The sequence below is a fragment of the Canis lupus genome, chromosome 11 (assembly GCF_011100685.1).
Source record: "Canis lupus familiaris isolate Mischka breed German Shepherd chromosome 11, alternate assembly UU_Cfam_GSD_1.0, whole genome shotgun sequence".
NCBI lineage: Eukaryota > Metazoa > Chordata > Mammalia > Carnivora > Canidae > Canis > Canis lupus.
The window spans coordinates 70,463,611-70,486,537 of record NC_049232.1 but is presented as its reverse complement, the minus strand read 5'-3'; the positions used below and the strand labels follow the sequence as shown (position 1 = coordinate 70,486,537).

At 43.9% G+C, this 22,927-nt stretch overlaps 1 protein-coding gene across 1 annotated transcript in view; it reads right to left on the bottom strand.

Annotated features, from left to right (window-relative positions):
- Positions 1-22,927, bottom strand: part of PAPPA (pappalysin 1) — a 236,708-nt gene that overhangs the window by 143,623 nt on the left and 70,158 nt on the right. Inside the window, 2 exon segments of the mRNA XM_038553223.1 lie at positions 14,192-14,690; positions 22,161-22,282. Of these exon segments, the coding sequence (XP_038409151.1) occupies positions 14,192-14,690; positions 22,161-22,282 (621 nt within the window).

The following is a 22,927-nucleotide window of genomic DNA, read 5'->3' as shown; positions in this document are numbered from 1 at the left end:
CAATATCCATCACTTATTCCCCTGGTGACCACTGTGAGCTCCGACCCATGGTCTGGATGAAATGAATGGTAGAGTGCTGGCAGGGGTCTAAAGTCCACTGGGCACTAGGATCCTTCCCAGTGGAACCAGGCTCTGCCCCTCTCACCCAGGTATCACAAAATTCATTATTTTTATGGTTGCGATGCTGCCCCCACTCTGTCCATAGCTCAGAAAGGAGCAAATGCATACATGCAACCGATTAATTCCAGCAGCCTTTGATATAATTGTCTAAAGATCTGCCCTGGTACCAATTTAAAACACAGTAGCAAATTTAATAAAACTAACAGTTTTCAGCCAAGGCCTTTGTTATTTTGTTTTAATCATCTTTTACCACCAATTGAAATGATTTTCTACTTTCTTGGTGCAATGAAATAAAATACAAGGGAAAGAATGGAGGGACAATGTGGAAATTATAAAAGATCCAGAGCTCCGAGTCCTGGGAGAAGGTAACAGCAGTGCTGAGACTTAGCTGGTTGTTTGTGTCAGGCGTAGATTGGAAGGGAAGACATTTGCCAGTTTGGGGAAAACACCACACCTGGATAGCATTAAAGCAAGGGGAGAGGAAAGATCTACAAGGGACTCTTGTTTTTCCTGAATGCAACCAAAGGCGATGTGTGACAGCTTCCCCAAACACCCCTGCTGGTGATGGACAGGTCTCTTGATTACAGAGCTGGGGTTTGTGACAAGCTGATGGGTCGCTAAGGCCTCTGGGAGCCAAAACACCAGCTACAGTTGGAGGTAAACAAGGCATGCGGCACAGTGTGAAAATCGAGGCCAAGCAGGGGCCAGTGAGCCGAGAGCAGGGACCCAGTGACAGCTGGTGATTGAGGGGCACTAACTTGAACACAGTTGTCGAGGACCAGGGGCCAGTGGGGAAAGCAATCTCCTTTCTCCTCCCTGTGGCCTCTCTGGGTGGCCAGCAATTTTATTACTGGCAGAGGGCAAGCCCAACAGCATTTTTGAATTTGGCACCACATCTAAAACCATTTGGGGGCTGGGCTTCTCTTTCTTCTCTCCTCTCCCCCCTACCCCTGACGCCCCCCCACCCCCTCGCCTCATGAATGCTTTGGGTTCGGTGAAAGCCGGCGTGCAGTTAGCAAACTACATTTCCCCTCAAATTTTGAAACCCATGTGCACTTGGGGAAAATGTAATCCTTATGTTTCTGATTCATTTACACTTAACTCATCAAAACGCTATTTTGTAAGAGCTATTTGATGTCCACGCAGCCTCCTAAGCCCTTTTGTAAGCCTTGCTTCTTAGAAGCAGGAAGTCACGTTTCTGACGAGAGGGAGAACTTGAACCTAAAAGGTTGAGTTTGTTTTGAAATGAGGGCTCTCGGAGCGTCACGTGAACCCTGAGCTTGGCCAAATGTGTTCTCTCATTTCCTATACCACCCCCCTCACCAGCACCAGCTGCCACGAGGGTACTGATGTCAGCTTTCTGTGATTTCACCCCGAGCATCATCGCAGACCTCTCCGGGAGCCCAGGCAGCCCGACTCGGATTTGCGTCCCAAGGTCTGGCCAAACTCCAGGGCTCTGTTCTGTGGGGGAAGGAGCACCTAGACTGGGAGTCAGGAGCCCAGGGGTCAGCTCCCTGTATCCCCATCAAATGGCGGTGTGACTCTGGGGAAGCGTCCTGCCCCCTCTGGGCTCAGTCAGTGCCTGGACACTCCCGCCAGGCCCCGGAGGCCCAGAGGCCCGGAGTCTAATTCCTGGTGGGAGCCGGGTTGGGCGCTCCAGAACGCTCTCTGCTTCAAAACCCCGGAGTCCGGGTTTGCGCCCAAGGAGCTGAGCCCAAGAAGGGAACATAAAAATGTAGAAACAGAGCCGATGGCTTCGGGTATCGCTGATTCCAAGCTTCTAGTGGGGTGGACATGAGAGCCCAGGGAAGGGGAATGAATCGCCCCAAGTCATACAGAAAATTAAAGGCAGAGTTCAGCTTTCCTGGTGTTTTTGCCTAAATGTCCTTGGATGGAAGTTTCCAAACTCTTTCAGTTCATAGTATCTCGAAGCTGGGGTGAAAAAACCCCTACTTCCCATCTGACAACAAGAATGTGCACGGCGGCGCTACAGCATGGGGGGGGCTGGCACTGCTTCGCATGAGGCACAGTGAGGTGGTGTCTGGCTTGTGTTAAGGCCCATGAGTGAATGATTAATCCCGGGCAGAAAACAAAGCCCGTGCCTTGTAACGTTATAGGTATTAGTGCCACGGAAGATTAACCCCGCGACCCCCGGGGACCTTGGCGGAACCGTGGACTGGACTTCTGAGAGTCAGTGGAGGATGCAAACAGGTGGTCTCACAGGTCCCGTCTGCCCACCACACTGCACGCACATGCACACACACTCCTGGAGCACACACGCTCACACACATGCACACACACTCCTGGAGCACGCATGCTCACGCACATGCACACACACTCCTGGAGCACGCACGCTCACGCACGTGCACGCACACTCCTGGAGCACGCACGCTCACGCACATGCACGCACACTCCTGGAGCACGCACGCTCACGCACATGCACGCACACTCCCGGAGCATGCACACTCACGCAGGTGCACACACACTCCCGGAGCACGCATGCTCACACATGCACACACACTCCTGGAGCATGCACGCTCACACATGCACACACACTCCTGGAGCACACGTGCTCACGCACATGCACACGGGCACCCACAGGCCTGCACACGCACATGGGCACGTGCACGAGCTCACCTCCGTTGCTCCCGACTCTCTACACAGGGAAGAGATTTTACGGTTCCAAGTGGCCCCTAGCTGCTTGCCTGCCACCGATTCACAGCTGGCAAATGGGAGGTACTTGGAGCCTCGTCCTCCTCTCGTCCCAACCCAAATATTCAACTCCGTCCACATCCTGCCTCCAGTTGATCCAGTTCCCACTCACCTGCCTCCTCCCCCTGGGTGTCCAGGTATGCCCAGCCCCTAGCATTACTCAGAACACCCAAGTCTCTGCGCCCCTCCCTCGACTGTCTCCTGCTTCAGCTCTGATAACAGTGCCCCACTTCTCTGACCATTTCCGATCTGTGCCTCCATCCCCTACATTCACCCTGAGAGCCGCACATGACCAAAGAATTGTCCCACAACCAGGTCTGATCAAGGCCCTCTTGCCTAACACTCTGTGGCTCCCACTGCCCTCAGGATGAAGCCCAGACCTCTTAGCAGGGCAGTCTAGAACCATCATTACTGGCTTCTCTCGACCCTTCTTCCTTCAATTCCACACTCTCTCATCATCTCCAACTTGCCAAGAGCAAGGAGTCTCAACTCCTATCCCTGGCTACATACCCTCGCCTTGGCTTAGGCTCTACCCTTCACCCAGACGTTCTTACCGAGCCTTTAAGCTGAGTGGGGAGCCCCTGCCCATCGGCTTCTTTTACCACCTTTTAATACCTTTCTCACAACTTTGTTACCACCTGTTCATATGTTCACTTCTTATACGAATTCGATGAAATTTCTAGAGGGCTGGGACTCTCTTGTTGACTGGTTTATTTCTGCTGCCTACACAAGGCCTGTTATAAAGACGGTGCTAAATAAATATTTGTTGAATGAATGGAAGGCCGCCTTACATCATCTGGCCCCTTTATGGGTAAGGAACCTGAGGCCCCAAGAGGAGACAGGATCATGTTATAAGATTCTCTTTTGTCCTCATTCTTTGGTAACTAATCCATCTTAGAAGTTAAAAGACAGGCCTCCATCACACCAGATATGGTCTGTGTATTATCATAAATGTCTGACTTTATTGATCGGTCACAGAGTTTATTCATGTATGCATGTATTTATTTACCCACATTTATTGTCCATCTACTTGATGTCTGGTCTTGAACCCAAAGCTGAGGATAACGTGGCAAGTACTACTTAGTTCCCACCTCTGGGGTCTCCCTGTCAACTCAAAATGCCACCGAGCAGGAAAAACATACTGATATATACTGAAATTGTTCCAAAAGGAGAGCTTGGTAGGCCCTAAAACAGAGACAGGATGTCAGTGTGGAGTTCTGAGAGCCCCAGTGTGTTGAGAAGGCTTTCAATAGGGATGGCTGGTCTCGCTCACAATCCAGACCTGTTGCTAATGTGATGTGTGACCTGCTTGCTCCACCCTCACGGAATTAGATGCCTTTAGTGCGGAAGAGAGCTCAAGGAGGGTCTGAACAGAATGTCAGAGCTGAAGATGTCCTTTGGAGTCATCTACCTATGCCTTCATTTTACAGACGGGAGGCTGGGGTCCACAGATGGGGGTCACAGACCATGATCACAGCAAAATTTTAGGAGCTCAGTCCTGGAATCCAGGTCTCCTGAATCCAGGTCCAGTGCTTCAGCAGAGTTTTTTTTTTTTTTTTTTCCTTTTCTTTTCTTTTTTCTTTAACTCAGTGACAGAGATTAAAGTGCAATTTGTCTTTCCTTTCTTCGAATCCGACACTGAATCTTAGCAACTCTGGTTAGAGTTTCAAGGGAAACTGCTTCATGTGTGTGTCTGTGCATGTCTGTGTTTTTGCCTTTCACACTTACTCTCCAGACTGGCCCTGGCCAAGAACAAGCCTAATGAAAACCAAACAATAGAAAGAATCATGAACGTTTAAATCTTTATGATTCCCCAGATTGCGACGTGTTCTTGCAAGCCCATTATCTCACTGGTTTTTTACAGGACACCCGCTGTCAGACTGCATGGACAGGAAACAAAACCCACTTTTTCCAGGGGAAGGAGCTGAGGCTCAAACCACTGAAAGGACCTGGCCAGGGTCACACAGCAAGGCAGCCATGTGCTGGCCTGGGAATCAGGTCTCTTAATTTTCAAATTCAGCCTCTCTAAAGTAATGTCTGAGGTTCCTGTTAGAACAGACACAACATAAACCCACTAAGACCTGCCCTAAGGATTCTCATCATCTTTGAGCACAGACTGAATGGATTTTGTCCACTCTTCTTGCCAATGTCCAGTATGAGATAAATTCCTCCATTCTTTCCACATCTGTAATTACTCTGATGGCTGTTATTTTACTTCTCTTTCCTACCCATTTATTTTTTTTCTTAAAAATCAGGAACTGGAGCAGCACAACTAAGATCAGTCCACCCTCCCTACCCTCAAGGCAGAGAAAGAACAAAGAAGTAGGTGATATCAAGACACCCATTGCAACCTGATTTCACGAACTGGTTTTTCAAAGGGACTCTTGACCTGTCCCACCCTCTAATAGCATACTAAATTAAAATCTATTCTTTGATTTCCAGAATAACGTTTCCATCATTCCAAATACCTGAAACTTGAAAGTCATTGGACAGCTCCTTCTTAAAACCTTCGCATCCAATACATCACCAAATACTGCTGATTCTACCTTTAAGACATACCTCTAGTCCACCCACTTCTCTGTGCAGATAATCATAATTTCTGGTTCAGACTTTAGCAATAACTTCTGGATGGACTTTCTAATTCTCCCTTAATCCTTTTGTTACACAGTACCCAGAGCACTTTTATTAAAAAGGCAGATTTGATTGGTTTGTTCCTCTACTTTCCAACAAATAAACTCAAACTCCATAATGTTGGCCACACCTCCTTCATAACTTGGCCTCTGTTTACCTCTCCAGTATTGACTTCTATATATCCCCCCCTTAATTTAAGGAGGGGATATTATTATAACCTTACAATACTAATCTTCAGCTTGTAATTCTATTTTTATTTGAGTTATTATTCAGCCCAGCTCTCCTTTCCAACTGTAAGATTCAGAACCCCGGTGTCAGCGTGGAAATTGACATGCAATAGGGCACTTGTTATTGAATAAGTGAATTAATAAATTTATCAATGGAGCCTTGTGTCTATCGTTTAACCTCCCTGGGTCTTCTTTAATATCTGTAGAAGAGACACTGTAACAACCACTTTAAAGTCCAGTAGTGCATCAAACTGACCCATAGAAATGTAGATGAGTCATTTCAGTGGTGTTAGCACCAAACAGGGGCCCTTCGCATTTTCAAAATCATGAAGGTATCTGGAGACAGTTAGCACTTCTTTGGACGCTGCTGTTGACCATGGAGATCTGTTGATTCTGCTAAACACTTTCACTTACTCTAATATTCCCAGAATCCATATTTCATTCTGAGAGATACTTGGCCACAAGACTGACAAGAGGGAGTCATAGGTAGGTGATGCCCAGCTTCTAGAAATAGAGTAAAATTGTGCTGACTATATAACTTGCTTAGTCTAGGCTAGGAGCAGAGGTATTTGTTCTGGGCTTGGAGAGATAACTCGTTCTCCTGATACTGCCTATCCATCCTGGTGGGCAGGACATCAGAATGCAGGTAAGACCATGCTGGGTTGGCATGGGAGAAGGACCTACTCAGGAAGAGGTCTGACCTGAAGCATGCATTTCAGCAAAACATTACTGGAAACCACGCTGGCTTGATAATGTCCACACTTCATCATGTCTCCTCCTTCTCATGTACTTAAATGTTCAAAAAGCAAAGGAAAATATTTGTTCTTTTTTGTATACTTATTATATTGCTCCTTAGAAACAAGAAAAGCTAATTTAAATATCTATTTTCTCCATCCATCAAGATGCCACCTTATGCTCTGCCTGTCACAGCAATGATTATGCTCAGTAATTTGCCAGGCACAGCCTTTGGGGGTCAGGCTAGGAAATGTAAAATATGACTCTAACATTTATTAATGCTGAGATCTTACTTAAATAAATGACTTTACCTCTTTGAGTCTCAGCTTCCCTATCTAAAAATAAGGCATGTTGATATCTATACCTCATTGGCAGGCTTATAAAAATATTGAGCGTATCTCAAGTAGTCAGTATGTGGTAGTTAGTAGTAGTGTGGTAGTAGTAGTTAGTGCTACTAGTAGTAAATGCTACCTGAATATGTGATGGTGGTTAACACAGTGACTAAATTTAAGCTCCATGGAGTATAGAAACTGGTTTGGTTTTTCTTATCCCTTGTATTTTCAGAATGTGACATGGTTCCCAGCCAGGGAGCATTTGAAAAATAAATCAATGTGTATAAATAATTACACAAAGAGTAACTTCTTCATAAATGCTAGTTCTCTCGTGACTACCTGTTTTACCCTAGATTCTAATAACATTGATGGATAAGCAGGAGTGCTGACATTAAAATCCCAGTGTAACAGATGGGAAAACAGAGATATGAACAGCCAGACCTAAATTAAAGATATTAATAGACAAGTCACAGAAGAGAAAGTGTAGATATCCAGTAAATATTTGAAAAGATGCTCACCCAAGATGTTCAATCACAAAACCATAAATAAGAATCTATGTTTTCAATCATCAAATGGACAGAGACAAAGCACTTTTGTTTTGCCAGTGGTGGTAGCAGTGACAGTGCAGAACAGCAGGTCCTGCTACACACTGCTGGTGGGATGTGAGCTAGTTCACCCTCTCAAAAATGCCACAGGTTGTATCCACTAAAATAAAAAAAGGCCAATAGATTATGATCCAGTAATATCATTTCTCAGCATCAACTCTAGAGTAATGCTCACATGTGCCTATAAGGAGGTTCCTATAGGAGTACTGACTACAGCATTTGTTTGTAACAGAAAAATGCATGAAATATTATAAAGGCCCAGCTTTAGGGCTGCAGTTAAATAACTTGTAGCACATTCCCTCCATGGAGTACTGTATGGCATTTAAAAGGAGTGATATAGATTTAAGAACCAAGGTGTATAGATAGCCTAGATTACTACATTCCTCTCTCAAGACTCCATGTCTGGTCTGTGACTGAATATGCACTTCTTCCATAAAGTATAGTATGCTGGTTCATTCATTCATTCATTCATTCACTCATTCTTTTATCTATCAACGTTTGCTGAGTATCCATCTGGTTTCGACCATCAGTACTAGGGCAAACCTCTTCAATGATCAACACTTAACCATCAAGTCTTATCCATCCTTAAGGCCTCAGCTTAGACATCGCTTCTTCTGAGAAACCTTCGTTAACCACCTCAGGCTGGGGCAGATACCTTTCTTGTGTTTTCCCACAGCTCCCTGTGATCTTTGCACTAGAGTACTTTCCATGCTACCAGATAGTTACCTGATTCCTTGGCTGTTCAGGCCCTTTAAACTGTGTGCTCATGAGGCCAGGAATCGGGACTCTATTCCTAGTTCCAACATAGCATATAGCTCAGCACAGGCACATAAGTAAATACTTGTTAAGGCAAACAACAACTATTACTGAACACAGTTACATTTGATTCGCACTCGTTGGCTGGTGAATGAATTAACAAATGAACACATACAAGAACAAAGAATGGATGACTGGGTGACATACAGAAAGAGCCAGGAAAAGAAGTGGGACCAAGATAAACAATGAAGTGGTGAAGCAGCTTAAGAGCCATAGAAACAGCATGAGGGATCCATCTATGCCTTCAGTTGACCCTGATTTGGTCTAAACTTTCCCAATCCTCTGAGGCTTAATATGGCATTGCATGTCAATGTTATGGCTAAGATCTGGAAGCATGAGACATGTATTCCGAGAAGTTTCACTCTATGTTACTGTTGACATGCTCTTCATTCATTCATTCATTCATTCATTCAACAAGCATTCATAGAAGCCCTGATTCTGTTGCATATGAGCATGCTACATTTTGTACTTAAGAATCTGAACCACATGAGAGGGGGAATAAAAAAGGAACTAAAACACAAGCACAGTTAAATATAAGACAAGCCAAACAGTGATCAAGGACCAAGGATCCTGTTATAAGACACCCATGTTCCAAATAGGCTAGGGTCTCAGTGATGGCAGTTCAGCTAGTCCTTATTATGAATCACTAAGAGACATTTCTGGTCTTTGCTCAAATATCACCTCATCAGAGGCCTTCCCTTAACACTTCTCTAAAATCACTAAACTCTACCCAACTGGGATATTATGCAATCGTTTCTGGTTTGTGTCTCCCAGCCACACTGCAGGAATCAATGAGAGCAAGGACCTTTTCTGCTCTGTTCACTACTGCATCCCTAATGCCTACAAAGTAGTTAGGCTCATGATGGGAATCAACAAACATTTGTTGAGTGATCAGACTGATAAATGAACTACAGTTTTTGAGCTGCGATTGGTGGGGTTTCTGAGCACGTAGAGTCCAGAGTCAGACCTGGGATCTGATTTGTAAAATTTGGACTCAAATGCACAAGAAATTCCACTCAGACCATATAAATATATCATTTCCTTATGCTTATTCATTTCCCCTAAGAATTATATTAAGAATGCCAAGAAGCTGAGGCAAAATAGACAGAGATTGTGTTGGCAGGTTAACAGGTCTGAATGAGAGACAATCAATAGAATAATTAATTGGGATGCACATATAAGCCAAATGGGAGAAGTGACTTCTATGCATATTTCTAGTTCTAAATCAAAAATCCTAAGAAGAGAGAGGCACAAATATATTTGTTCAACCAGAGAATGAATGACTAAGAGCACTGGCTTTGGAGTTGATGGATTTACATACAACCCTAGCTAGGTGGCTTGATAGCTATTCAAAGTCTGAATTCCAGGTCCTCGTCTGTAATCTGGGAAGAAGACCACCTACTTTGTGGAGCTGCTGTGCAGATCAAATCAAATGAGATTACTTAAGTCATACCCTTAGTAAGTTCTTGACACATAGTAAGTACTCAGTAAATTATAGCTCCTCCATTTCTCTTCAACCACTAAACTCCTTCTCCTTCTTCATTTAAGAGCTGTTCAAAAATATTCACCGAATGTCTACTTTGTGCCTGCAATTATTCTAGGCACCTGGAAGGCACTAACAGGCAAGCAAACAAAGAAAATCCAGTCCTCAGGAATCTTATATTTCTTAATTACATCTCAATTCTTCCAAGTTTGGGTTAGAAGCCACTTTTTGTCTCTGTCTCCGCCTTCGGGGTATTGCTACACTATAGTGACACTGCTTCCCTCTTTTCCTACAGTGTGAGTACCATGAGCTCAGACTCCATGCCTATCCTGGCACCACGGTATCATCATTTCCTAATACGGTGCATGGTATCTGATAGACACCACTAAATATTTGCTGAATGAACTGATGATGGATGGATGGATAGACGAAGAGATGAAGAGAGTGAGCTTCTATTCATTGTTTCTGGTTGCTTTATTCCTCACTTCCTCTCAGAAAAAAAAAAAAAGAGCTCAGTTTTGTCCACAGTCTTTACATCTTAGAGAAATCTGAAGATTCCATCCAGACCCAAGGAGCATGGTAGCCAGTACAGAAGCACTTGGCAGTCAAGTTTAGAAACAGAAGCTTCCTTGCTCTTTCTTCCCAGCCAGATGCATAAAGAACTGGCTGTGTAGCTGGTGTTTCTGGACTCCGAGTAGGTCTCAGGAACTGACTGAGGACTGGTGTCTCCTGAGTCATAGCCTGTCTTCTATTTGCTATACCTTAAACCTCAGCCAGCTTGGATGCATGTCTGAGGTCTAGAATCTTGCCTTTGCACTATTACAACAGAAGGTGGTGTGGTACTGTGGATGAGAAGGTGTTATTTGGAATTAGACGTCGGTTTTAAACCTGACTCTGTCATTACCAGCTGTATTAGGTCGAATAAATCACTTTTCTGAGCTTCAGCTTTTTCTCTGAGCTTTACTTCCTCATAAATATTTGTTTTAAGGCAGTTAGAGCAGAGAATACTCAGCAAACGGTTGACATTACTGTTATTTTTATTACTATTGTCCACAACTACACATTGTACTCGGGCATCCTAGTGAATTAGTGGTCTCCTCTGGGTACCGATTCTTACAGACAGTCTCTGCTAAGTCCCTTTTACTACAAAAAAAAAAAAAATTAATGAGTCACTAGTCACCTAAGAACAATGTCTACCCACAGAGAAGAGTTTAATGTGTTGCCCCCTCACTTTACCAAGAGGGAAACTGAAGCCCAAAGATGTGATGCAATGTGTCTTAACAACATATGGTGAGTTAGTAGCAGAGTCAATGCTGGTCCCCTTTTCCCATACCAGTGTCACTTCTCATTCAATGGAGGGGTTTCCATGTAACAGAGAGGTTCCACATTTCTTCCTCATCCTGGCCAAAAGTAATCAGTCTCCTAGAAGTGTCCATTGGGTAAGCACAGAAGCCTTTCCATCAATGTCATACCTTGGGAAGCTATCTCCAGTACAGATAAAAGAAGGAATAAATATTTTTGTTGAGAGAAAAAAATGAAGACAAAGGTCAAAGGGAATCATGTAATGGGTTAAGTCAGGGAAGAAAAAGAAAGCATTTTTTTTCTCACTCCTCTTTTTCTCCAAAACAGTCTTTATATAGAACTTGTATAAGAGCCAATTTATTTGATATGGAAAAAATGTGAAAGCAGCAAAATACACACCACACACACACACACACACACACACACACACACACAAAGAGGTATTTGTGTTGGAGTTCAGAACTCAAATTACCAAGAGATAAAGGAGTTGAAATGGTAGGTTAACTTGGAATGATGGTTTACTTTTTTTAGAATCTCAGAGAACATTCAGGTCAGGAAATGTAGCCCAGCCTAGGTCTCCAGTAAATTCTTTAGGACTCAAGAAAGACAAAGAGGAAGTTAATGAAGGCCTCAGTCTAGCCCATATGTTTGAAACATCATCGTGGGCTCTAAGAAAGATTTGTTGAGTGAATGAAAGAACAAATGGAGCATAAGAGTGTGGGTCTGAATAGTGGTGGTTCTGGAAGCAAAGTGGCATAGGACTGGGTGTTTTTAACTACATGGTTAAAGTCTTCAGCACTGAAGTGTGAGCATCCACAGGAAAGGTACCAGGTCATTCCTGCAATATTTAGCTTCTAGTGAACACTCTGGCACACAGAATGTCCTCAGTACATTATTTTCAAATTGAATGAGTATTGGGAAAGAGACCCTGGAAATCCCCGAGCCTTACAGATCATTTACACAGTTTAATAGAGTGACTATTAAACTGTAGCAGCATTAAAGTCATTTGGGAAGACCCTCTAGTCAAGTTTCTGATTCAGTTGTCTGGGCTGGGACCTAAGTTCTCAGGTCTTGCTGCTGCTGGCCTGGGGCCCCATTTTGAGAACTTGCTTTAGTGCAATGGCTCTTAAACATGAATGTACATTATAATCATCCACTGAGATTTTAAAAGTTCTTCTGATGGCCAGGCTTTATCTCCTTACAAATTAAGTTAATACTTGGGGTGTTGGGGATTGGGGGATGGGGTTGGAGAAGGGATGCTGGTGAAATATAAGGGATTTTAAAATGTCCCTAGTTTCTATAACATGCACCCAACTTTCAGAACCCCTAGTCTAGCACAACCTCCTCCTTGCAGATTAAGGCCTCTTAAGGCTGAAAAGGGTCAGTGACTAGCCTAAGATCCTAGAGCAAGTTGGTGACTATCCGGGAATGCGACTCAGGGGCTCTCACTTCTTCAGTTGAATTTCTACCCTTCCACATTTATCAACTATGTCTATTCTCACAAGCACACAACTCCAGGCAAAAAACGAAATCTGTATTTAAATTGAGAGTTTAAAGCATCTATGACTTCTTCTCTCCATTGTTTTATAAAGAAATTTTAAGTGGATGCATATTTATAGAACTTTACCACTCTAGACAAGCAAGAAGATGAAAGAGACAGCATTATGGAATATTTTCAAGGCAAGATGATCCTTTAAATTTTAAGTACATTCTCAAACACAAACCAAGTGCTCCCTCTGAGTTCTTGAACAGATGTTCTTCATCTCTGAGTCAATGAGTGGGCAAGGGTCTGCTTGTGATGTGCACATTAATTGCTGGCATGTAAAAAGGAGTGCTGGTAAAGTGTTTGAAAGTGGTTCTGTCTCTTAAAAAGATTAAAAGTTTCCTCCAAAATTTGGTTTCTATTAATGATTGGCTCAGTAAATATTTTCAAGTAGACAGAGAAGATATTGGGTCTTATATCATCTTAGAACCAAAGAGAATGTGACAAAAAGCCCATAGAAACCACTGACTTGAGCATTTTCATTACACAGAAGAAGGAAGTAAGGCTCAAAGAGATTGAAAGATTTATCTAAAATTAGTAAGTGGACTGGCCGGGGCTAAACCCAAGGTATCTGACTTCTGAGCTATTGTTCTCTCCAGTACTCAAAGTGTTCCCTACTTATAGCCCTTGCACACAGTACATAGTTCAACAAATTTTGGTGATTAGCTTCGCAAACTCTTGGTACCCAAGTTAGGTGGTGAAGGCCCCTTCATTTGTTGGATTAAAGCAGAAGTTAGAATCACATCTTTAGCCAAACACTGATCAAAGACACTGGCTTTAGGAGTCAGGACAGAAACTTGATCTTACCACTTCCTAACTGTGTGATTTTGGACAAATGACTTCACATCTCTATGCTGTCATTCTCTTCTTTGTAAAACAAGAAGGATAATTGGGCTGTGGTTGTGGAGAGGATGAGATGAGTAAAAGATGCAAAGATCTCAGCTCATGGTCTGGCATATAGGCAAAGCACTAGTAACATCACTATACGGTGGGCCTCTCTCCTAAATACTGAGGATGTTTGAGGAAGAGGTGGCTTGAGAAATGAATATGAAGGACAAGCACTATCTCACATAAAAGCCATGAGTATCCCAGAAGGCTCCTGGAGACCTAGAGCTACAAGGACTCTTAAGGATCAAATGGGTTTGAACCTCTCTTCCACTTCGTAAAAGGAAACCAAACGAGGACTGGGACTGATTATGTTCACTTTCCAGGAACATTCTCATGTAAAAATGCAGAAACATGCTCAATTTCTAGGCAACCTGCTATAACTTCACTCTCTTCTCACTCACTGACAAAGCAATCACAATTCATGAATCTTCTTCAATTAAATATAAAAAGGAAATCATTAGCAAACTTCAGTTCTTCCAATTTCATCAGTAATATATGACTTTCTTATGCCTAATCTTATACAGCCTCCTTTATTCTATCATTGGGAAAACTAAGAAAAGAGTAGGAACCTTAGCATTACAGTAGAGCTCTCACCAAAAATCCAGGCCTCCTGGCTCCTTGTGCATTGCTGTTCCCACCATAACAACTCTGCCTCATTAGGACAATTCTACAATCAGTGAAAGTTATAGATCCCTAGAAATGATTAATCTTCTTCTAGAGCTGGCCTCTCTGACCATCCTTACATTCATCTGCAGCCCACCCACCTGACCATCTCCCTATCCAGAGAGTGCACTTACGTGTCCGTGAATCTTCTATGGAGGTGTAGGAGGGAGGCCACGTCCACATGGAGAGGAGGGTCCCGGACCACCTTGTACTGCAGGGGCTTACACTCTAGACAGAGCGGGCTGTCTGCAATGGACGTCAACATGGCCGCATCGATCTCTAGGTGCTCATCCAACGTGTAGATCTGTATGCCGGATACCTCCTCACCCACATCTCGGAGTTTGATGGTCAGTGGGACATCGCAGAAGACATTCTGAGGGCCCAGAGAGATGTTCTTCCCACTGACAGTCAACAGTTTGATGTCATTGACAGCCCCACTAGAGTCCCAGTCAGTGGAGACAAAGGTCACCCAGATGGTCAAAGACTCAGGGACCAAGGGGTAGCGGAATTCCAGTTCAAGGTAGCAGCCTTGTGGCTCAGGGCAGGCTGGAGGGACTGTGTGTGGGTTGACAGCTGAATTTGGGCTCCAGGTGCGGACACTGGACTTACAGGGCTGCTCAACATCTGGATGACCTATGGAGAAGAGATGAGGGTATGAGTTCCTGAAAGCCCTCCAGTCTGGTCCTCGGAGCTTCCTGTGGACACTAGGAGAGACTGGCCTAACTTGAGCTCAGAGAGAGGGTGAAAAGAAGGAAGATTCTCAGTGTTCTGGTAAATCAGCTGTGTGCATAGCACCCAGCTTGTCTCCACCCCTGCAACACAGATCTTGAATGAATCACCAAACATTTGGTCAAAACTAGATTCAAGTAAGTATCTTACGCTTAAGTCAATGTCCTAACTTTCCTTATCTAATCCCTACTTATAAGCTATATTGCCTCAGATGGAAAGAAGGGAGAGACATACATTTGCCAAATACCCATATGTCCCCTGAACGTGCTTACTTCTTGCAAAGATTCATCTCAGAGGTGAGGCAACTAAGACTCATAAATGTGGAGTGAACTGATCAAAGCCTCACAGCTTGATGTGAAGGTCAGCATTAGAACCCAATGTTGTCTCATCTTGAAGTTCATGATCTTTATTCTCCCTCCTGCATGCAGAGGACACTAAAATAAACTAGAATCTCTAAAGTACTGATTTTAGTACGACCTTCATTGAAATGACAGGATAACAAGCAACCTTTAGCGAATTAGAGGTGAGAACAGATAGTTTCTCCCCTTGGACTGAGGACTCTGGGAGGAAACTGTCTAGAACCATGAATGACAGAGCTGGAAGGCAGCCCCTGGAGCCATCTTATCTCTCCTCCTCTCTGCCACATGAGGTCATTCCATACCACTGAGCTTCTCAGAGTTCCGTCCAGTCTGACTCAGGAAGGGGAGGGTTGGGTGAGGCGGGGGGAGAAGGAAGGAGAGATTCTTCTACTCTCTCCCTGGGGAGACAATGCCTCATCCCCACTGATCTCAGCCTGCAGCGACTTCTGAATTTTTCTCTGCTGAGATCATTAGTCCTAGACCCTCAGAGAGCTCTCCTTTACACTGCTGAGAAAAGTAATCAGGACTCAGTGTAGTAATTGGCTCTAATTTGTTTAAGAGAGTCTAGCAAGAGATACAGATCAGCTGGTGATGGTAGGATGGAGGATCTCAAGTTATCCTATTAGCCACATTCTTTTTCTTCTTTTGCATCACTGGTCGGTGGGAGGTAGGATGTTGGGCATTTGTAACACAAAAGGGAAAAGGCAATATTTGTCTGAAATGGCTTTGTGGTAGTGTTACAGCATCATAGGAATCACAATATGAACATCAGAAAACCATTTTGGGTGGAAAAGCTACTCCAGTGAAGGCTAAAAATGCCTCAATCTCTGTCTCTCTGCCCAACCGAGGGAGAAAAGAGAAGACACCATGTGGAGATGGAGAAGAGAAAAAGGAAAGAGAGAGGGGAAGAAGATGAGGAATATTCAAAAGACTTTTTAAATACAACACATTAGAGCAGGAAGAGATGGACAGAATGACAGGATTCTCTCCGGTGCCCCTTGGCAAGGTTCATCTGTTATTTGAAGCAAAGGCTGGTTAGAAGTGACCAGTGGTTTAAGTCAAAGGCAGAAGTGATGTCTATGCTGACGCCTTAGAAGCCCTAGTGAAGGTGAAGATTTTCCTCTGTTGACTCTCCAACTCAGTGGTGTTCTTGATTCTCTTAGCTTTGTGGACTACTGACACACAGACATCACTTACTCACTGAGCTTTACTGAGGGCAGCATTTTAATGTGTGTGAAGCACATTCCCTAGCTATTAATTTATCCATCTGATCGTCATCAAGATCCCATTAGATAGTTAATGTTTTTGCCTCTCATACTCTGTTTCACTCCATGCCAGGTAGCCTTTATATCATATAGTGCCTGGTCCATAGATAGTGACCAAAGTGGACATTTAATAACTATTTGTGAAACAAGAAATCTTCTAATTAATAAGGAGTTAAAATAAAGAAGTGAAAGCCTCATGGAACACTGAAGCTCACTGATGGGGAATGCCAGGTGAGCTTTCCACCCCTCCACACACTTTTTCCTGGAACTGTCTACAGATGGGACAATCCTTCTCCTTTCCTTGGAGAAATGACTACAGTGGTGGGAGCTACAAGAGAATAAAGATGACACATGTGTTTGGCTCCCGCCTTCTCCCTGGTTTCTTGTTAATCAACAGAGGGACCAGACACTTTCCAAAAGACAGGAAGGTGAGTCTGGACACTACCCTCAATTAAGTAAACAGGAATGGAGATCTTAGCAAAGCTTGTGCTTGTCTGGTTATCACAGACCAACTTTTACATGTAAAAAAGAGCCTTGGGGGTTACTGGGTACAACCATCATCAATGCAGCAACCCCTTTAACCTTAGAGGCTCTATGAACTGACCATCCCCTATGCACTCGGCGCTGCACCAAGCATGCTACATGCCTCAGCTCTCTTCCTCTTGGTAGTAAGTCTATGGCACAGGCCTGATGAAAATCGTTTTTACAGAAGAGGGAACTGAGACTCGGATGGTTAAGTCATTCCCTGATGGGGAGAATATTATGTGATACTGTTGGTCCAGGCAGCATGCCAAGATTTGAAGCAATGGAAGCTGGGTTACAGTATCAGCTATACAAGCTTCTTATTTTGTCACCTACTCCAATGATACTTACCTCACAGGGGTGCTGTGAAACTTGAATGGGATGGGATATTTACTAAATGCTCACAAACACGTAAGCTCTGTTATGAAACATAAGGAGGAATTAATAGGCAAAAGCTTGGGAGGAAGAGGAAGTCCAAGCAAAGAGAACAACTGAGACAGAATGGAAAAGAAGATGACTATGATTTTGAGCACAATGGGAGAGCAGCAAGAAATGATGCCAGCAGGCTAAACAGAACCCAGATCATGAAGGGTTTTGTAGGTCATTTTAAGGAAACTTCACTTTATACTGAGAGGGATGGGGGGCTAGTGAAAAACTTTAAGCAAACAAGTGAGACTTGTCTTTTAGAAAAATCACTGTTTAGAGTCACAGACACTATCCATGCATGTATGTACTCATCCGTCTGTCCGTCCATCCATCCATCCATCTATCCATCCAAAGAATAATTATTGACTGGCTAGTCTGTGTCCAGAGTTAGGCTGGTCCCTGGGGAGAGAGGTTTCTACACACATGGTCTCTGGCCCCATGGAGCTCCCAGTCTAGCGAAACCAGGTGGGAAACGGTTGTACTAATGCACACAATCACACCTGTAGCTTGGATAAAGGAACACCAGAAGGGACGAGGACTAACCAAAGTACCTAAGGGGGAAGAAAGAACAAGGCTGAAAAGTTGACTGAGTGTGAATGTGAGACAGGGAGAAGGGCAGAGGAAGAGGGGAAGGAAGGAGGAAGGGAAGAAGAAAGAAAGAAAGGAGGAAGGACGAAAAGCACAAAGGTTACTGTTAACTTCATTGTTAATACATACCCTTTTGTATATATGGTGACTAAATGAAAAGTTACATGTTTATAGAAGCTGGTCACTAGAAGTGAGGCCATATATGTGTGTAAAATATATTTATACATACTTATGCTGATTTAAATTTACATTTATGAAGATCCATACAGACATCTATTATATATCTTTGTGTATATCCACTGCAGCTGTTGACACAAATACAGTCATAAAAACTTGGTGCCAAGTTTTTTCCAGATGAATACTCAGCACACCTGAAATATTCTGGGCAGAAAAATGGGGGAAAGGACTCACACAAACAATGAAAATGAAAAGAGCTAGTGCCGTGTGTTACTCTCTCAAGGAAAACCCAACACATTATATGTTTGTATATGTGACCTTAACTGAGATCTGAGTTGATCAGGCCTAGCTATCTAAGTCCTGGGTGACAACTGTCCCTGATATTGAACACCTCAGGAAATATTCGTCTATGAAATACAGTTTTTGCTCAAGAGATAGGAAAATAGGGTTTGTTTTGTGTCCAACCACTTTTTGTGGCCAAAGGCAAGAATTTCTGTGACTGTATTTACCTGAAGTTCATGTAATGGAGTTAATAGAAGATAATGGATGTGCAATAAATATTTGTTAAATGAAAAAAATTCTATCTTATTAATATGGAGTTAAAATAAAGAAGTTACAGCTTCATGGAATATTAGAGCTAGAGAGGACATTTATTCTGTGCATGAGATGCTATCTTCAGAGAAGCTCAGTGACTCATTCAAGGGCACAGAGCACATTGATGGCAGGATTCGGACCAAGGTCCAGCCCACTTTAACCCCCCCCACCCCAGACTCTTTCACCAACCCCAAAGATATGTCTGGCATCGTTCATAGATTTGGGAGTTTTATGTTAGTTTGGGAAGTCCAAAAACTTAAACATGCAAAGATAAATAGGATGAAAATGAGTTGAGAAATAAGTTGCAGAATTTGGCTCATGGAAAAGTTTATTTCTTCAAGGATATTAAAAGGGTCTGAGCCAAAAGGATCACAGAGCCTGTAATAGGATGCTCTAAAAAAAGAACAGAGTCTTTTCCTGGCCTGCATGCACTAAATTTACATATCCTGAAGGAAAACCCAAGGCTGCTGGGTTTCCTTGCATGCCTGAGTCAGCTCAGGGAACCAGGGGGCTCAGCACTTCCAATTGAACTCTACTCTGCACATAACGCTTTAAGAGGGTCAGGAGCAAACCAGGAATTGACTTAACCAATTGACAGTTGGGTTGGATGGAGGTGTGGGGAGATGTCTGAAAATTATTTCATTCACGCACCCAATAGAACAAACCGAGGTGGTTTTAACCAGAGAAATCTCAGGGGAGAATCTTGCTGATTCTACCTCCCAAATATCTCTGCATCCCATTGACTTCTCTCCATTTGTCACTGCCTTGGATCACACCCAGACCACCACCACATCCCTCTCCTGGATTCCTGCAACAGCCCCCTGGCAGCTCCCCTTCCTCTGGCACACTCCTCTCCAGGCCCTTTAGCAGAGACCAACCCATCCTATCTTTATAACACACACATCACACCATGCCTTAGACTCCTGCCAAGGCATGTGGCAGCTCCTTGCTGCCCTCAGTATCAACCCATCCTCATCCAGGCACTACAGGACAATCAGTCCAACCTCCCCCTACTCCACACCTCATGCTCCATGCTCCAAACCTACTTCAGCTCTTATAGCATTATCATTTATGTGGGTTACCTCTACTGATAGTTATCATGTTATAAATGAAAATTGAGAAACTTTAAAACACAAGAATACATAAGCATGTGTTCCATTAGCTATCAGAGTAGTAATAACATCACATTCCATGCGGCCACTGGAAAGCTCCACTGCTCTCTCCGGAGAGAATGGGAGTGAAAATGGTAATCAATATCACAGCATTATTATGAAAATAATTTTGGACTTTGAGGACACCCTAAAAAGTCTCTAGGAACCCCATAAGCCTCCAGATCACACTAAAAAAAAAAACCACCACTCTAAACATAGCAAACTTCTTTCATGATCTCCAATGTGCCTTGCTCACTGGTGTGGTGACATTTCCTGGGCAGTCTAAGTCTCAGTTATGGATGAGGTCAGCTTCCTACAGGTCCCCTGGCACTCTGTGCTTCAATTACCATGGGCCTCCCTGCACTGGATGCCACCCTTTTCCTCATCCAACTCCCCTTTAGATAGTCAGTTCTGCTTTGCCCATGTGCCCAGCACACAGCTCCTACAGTGGGCATAGGCGACACGGGGTCACTCTGCACGTACACAACGTGTCATCAGCTGGAAGAGCATACACTTTCTTCCGTGAGAACCCAACATGCGTTCCATTGGGATGGGAGCGTCATGACTGTAGATTCTGAGAAGAACTTTCTAACAAATGGAGTTAGAACGGAAGGCCCAGGAATGTACACACTGGTGCTAGGAGAGCCTCGGTGAGGGAGGGCACCAGGGGGATTCCTGCACTGGGTGGGAACCAGGGCTGGATGACCCAGGCCCCCCTTCCAAGTCTGACAGCCTGTGATTCTGTGGGGCTGAGCTGAGGGCTACTCCCAGACATCCCTCTCGCTTTACATTCCAGATGGATTTGTTTAGAGTTTCCAAGTTCAGCTCTCATTTTTATTTTAAGCTACTTTAGAAGATAACAAAGTACAGTGCTGTCATTTTTCTCCTTCACTCTCCTCTCTGATCCCTTTCCCTTGCTTTATTCTCTGGCTTTTTCTTCTCAACCTTCTTTCTAAAAATACATAGGAAAATGGGGAAGTTCTCCCTGAACCTCCGGGAGGAATTAGGCTCTGCTTCCTCTGATGGGCTGATGTCCCCACCCAGGAACCTTGGGCGAGAGCTGCCCCATACAGGAGCAAGAGAGACTGGGGGGTGGTTCTAAGTATCAATCTCTGAGGGCAAGGGAGAACAGAGTGTCTCTGTCAGCCAGGCTTCAGGCACTAGATCTGAGCCCTATAGGGGATATTGCAGAAGGAAACTGAGGAGGCAACTTTCCACATGATTCTTTAAGTTCCAAGTGGTTGCTGTCGGGGCCAAGTGACCATGCAATAAGCCTTGAGTACAAGGCATCCTCTTAATTTCTGCAGAAAGCCCAGTGAGTCTGGCAGCAAGTGGGACAGTAAGAGAGCATAGTTTGCCAGCCCCCAGCAGGGGGGCCTGGGAGACCCTGGGCCAGGGGAGTGTCTGGTCATGGGGAAAGCGCACCAATAGTGGCAACGATGAGGTGCTCCCCTCAAGTGTCTTGCTGTTAAATGGATCCCAAAAAGGAGAGTATGTGGCAGAAAACTTGGAGAGGGATAGTCATGGCATGTCTGTGGATGCCCTGGACAGTCCCAGAAACAAACGAAGAAGACAAAGATTACTGAAAACTTGACATCCTCCCCCCAACAAGTTATCTTCGTCAATTCTAAGGTGATCTGATGTGCACCAACAGGCTGTCAGGGTCTGGAGGCACACACAAACACATACATACATATGCCATGTCTTTACCAGTTGTATGGCCTTGGGCACTTGTTCAATGTCTTAGCATCTTTGTTTCCTCATATGGAAAGTGGGACGACATTCTAGGACAGTGTAAGAGTTCAAAGGACATGTGCTGAATTGATGCATGAATATTGGCCTTGATCTTGGGCTAAGGATCCAAACCTCCAGTTGTATGCTGAATAACTCTGGAGTTCTTATCTATGCCTTGGTGACTATAGTTAACAATACTGTATCATATACTTGAAAATTGCCTAGAGAGTAGATCTTACATGAACTCAAAAACAAACAAAAAACTATGAGATGATGGATGTGTTAACTAATCTGATCGTGGTGTAACCACTTTGCAATAATACATGCATCAAATCATCACTTTGTACATCTTAAACCTATACAATGTTATATGTCAATTATGTCTCAGTAAAGCTTTGGGAAAAAGACAAAAATAAAATAAATTGGCCTTGGAAGGCAGTTGTAAGATCAAATTATATAGTGTGTGGAAAAGACTGTTAAAATCATAGGGCTCCATCTCCATCAAAACAGTGGTTCTTTGCACCTCCAACCTGTAAATGAGCTTCCAGGCTGGCTTACCTTCTGCTTCCCGAGGACTCCAGTGTCCTGATGGGCCACAGGGCATCGGGGAGGAGGCGTTGATGGCATACTGCACCAGGATTCTCCCTTCCAGGCAAAGTTCACATGCTGATCCCAATTCTCTAGGAGGCCAAGGAAAGAAAGGAAATGCACCGACTTAGGAACAGTTGAATGAGCTCCTGATCTGACGAGGCCAAAGGCACCAGGGCAGAAAACACAACAATTCCATATTATCCCATCATCTTTATCCTTGCCAAAGTTTCCAGGATACGACTGTGACTGAAATTCCTCCCCAGTGCCCAGCAAAGATCTTGTCTGGGCTTATGTGGCTTCTGTCCTAATAGTAGATACACTTCTTTAATTTGGAGCCATGCAGAATCAACATGCCAAAGACTTACTATCCATACTAATCTTAGTTTCATCAGATATCCAAAGCTCTACTGAGGATTTGATGTGTGGTTGTGAAAAAAATCTAGCTCCATCTGACCTCAAATTTTATTCTTTTAATAGTGTTCATCAGGTACCTCCCATGTGCCAAGCACCATCCTGTGTCCTAGGTACTAAATAAGAAGGCACGGTTCAGTTGCTTCATCTGAAAATGAGTTGGCTAAGCCAGATGATGCCTATAGGAACCTTCCAGCCCTGACATTCTGGGATGGATGAATCACTTCTGATTTAACAGTCAAAAGCAGTTTCCTTACCATGGCATCTAATTCATTTTAGCAGCTCTCCAAGGGGCAAACCAATCCCTTGAAGGGAACAGCCCC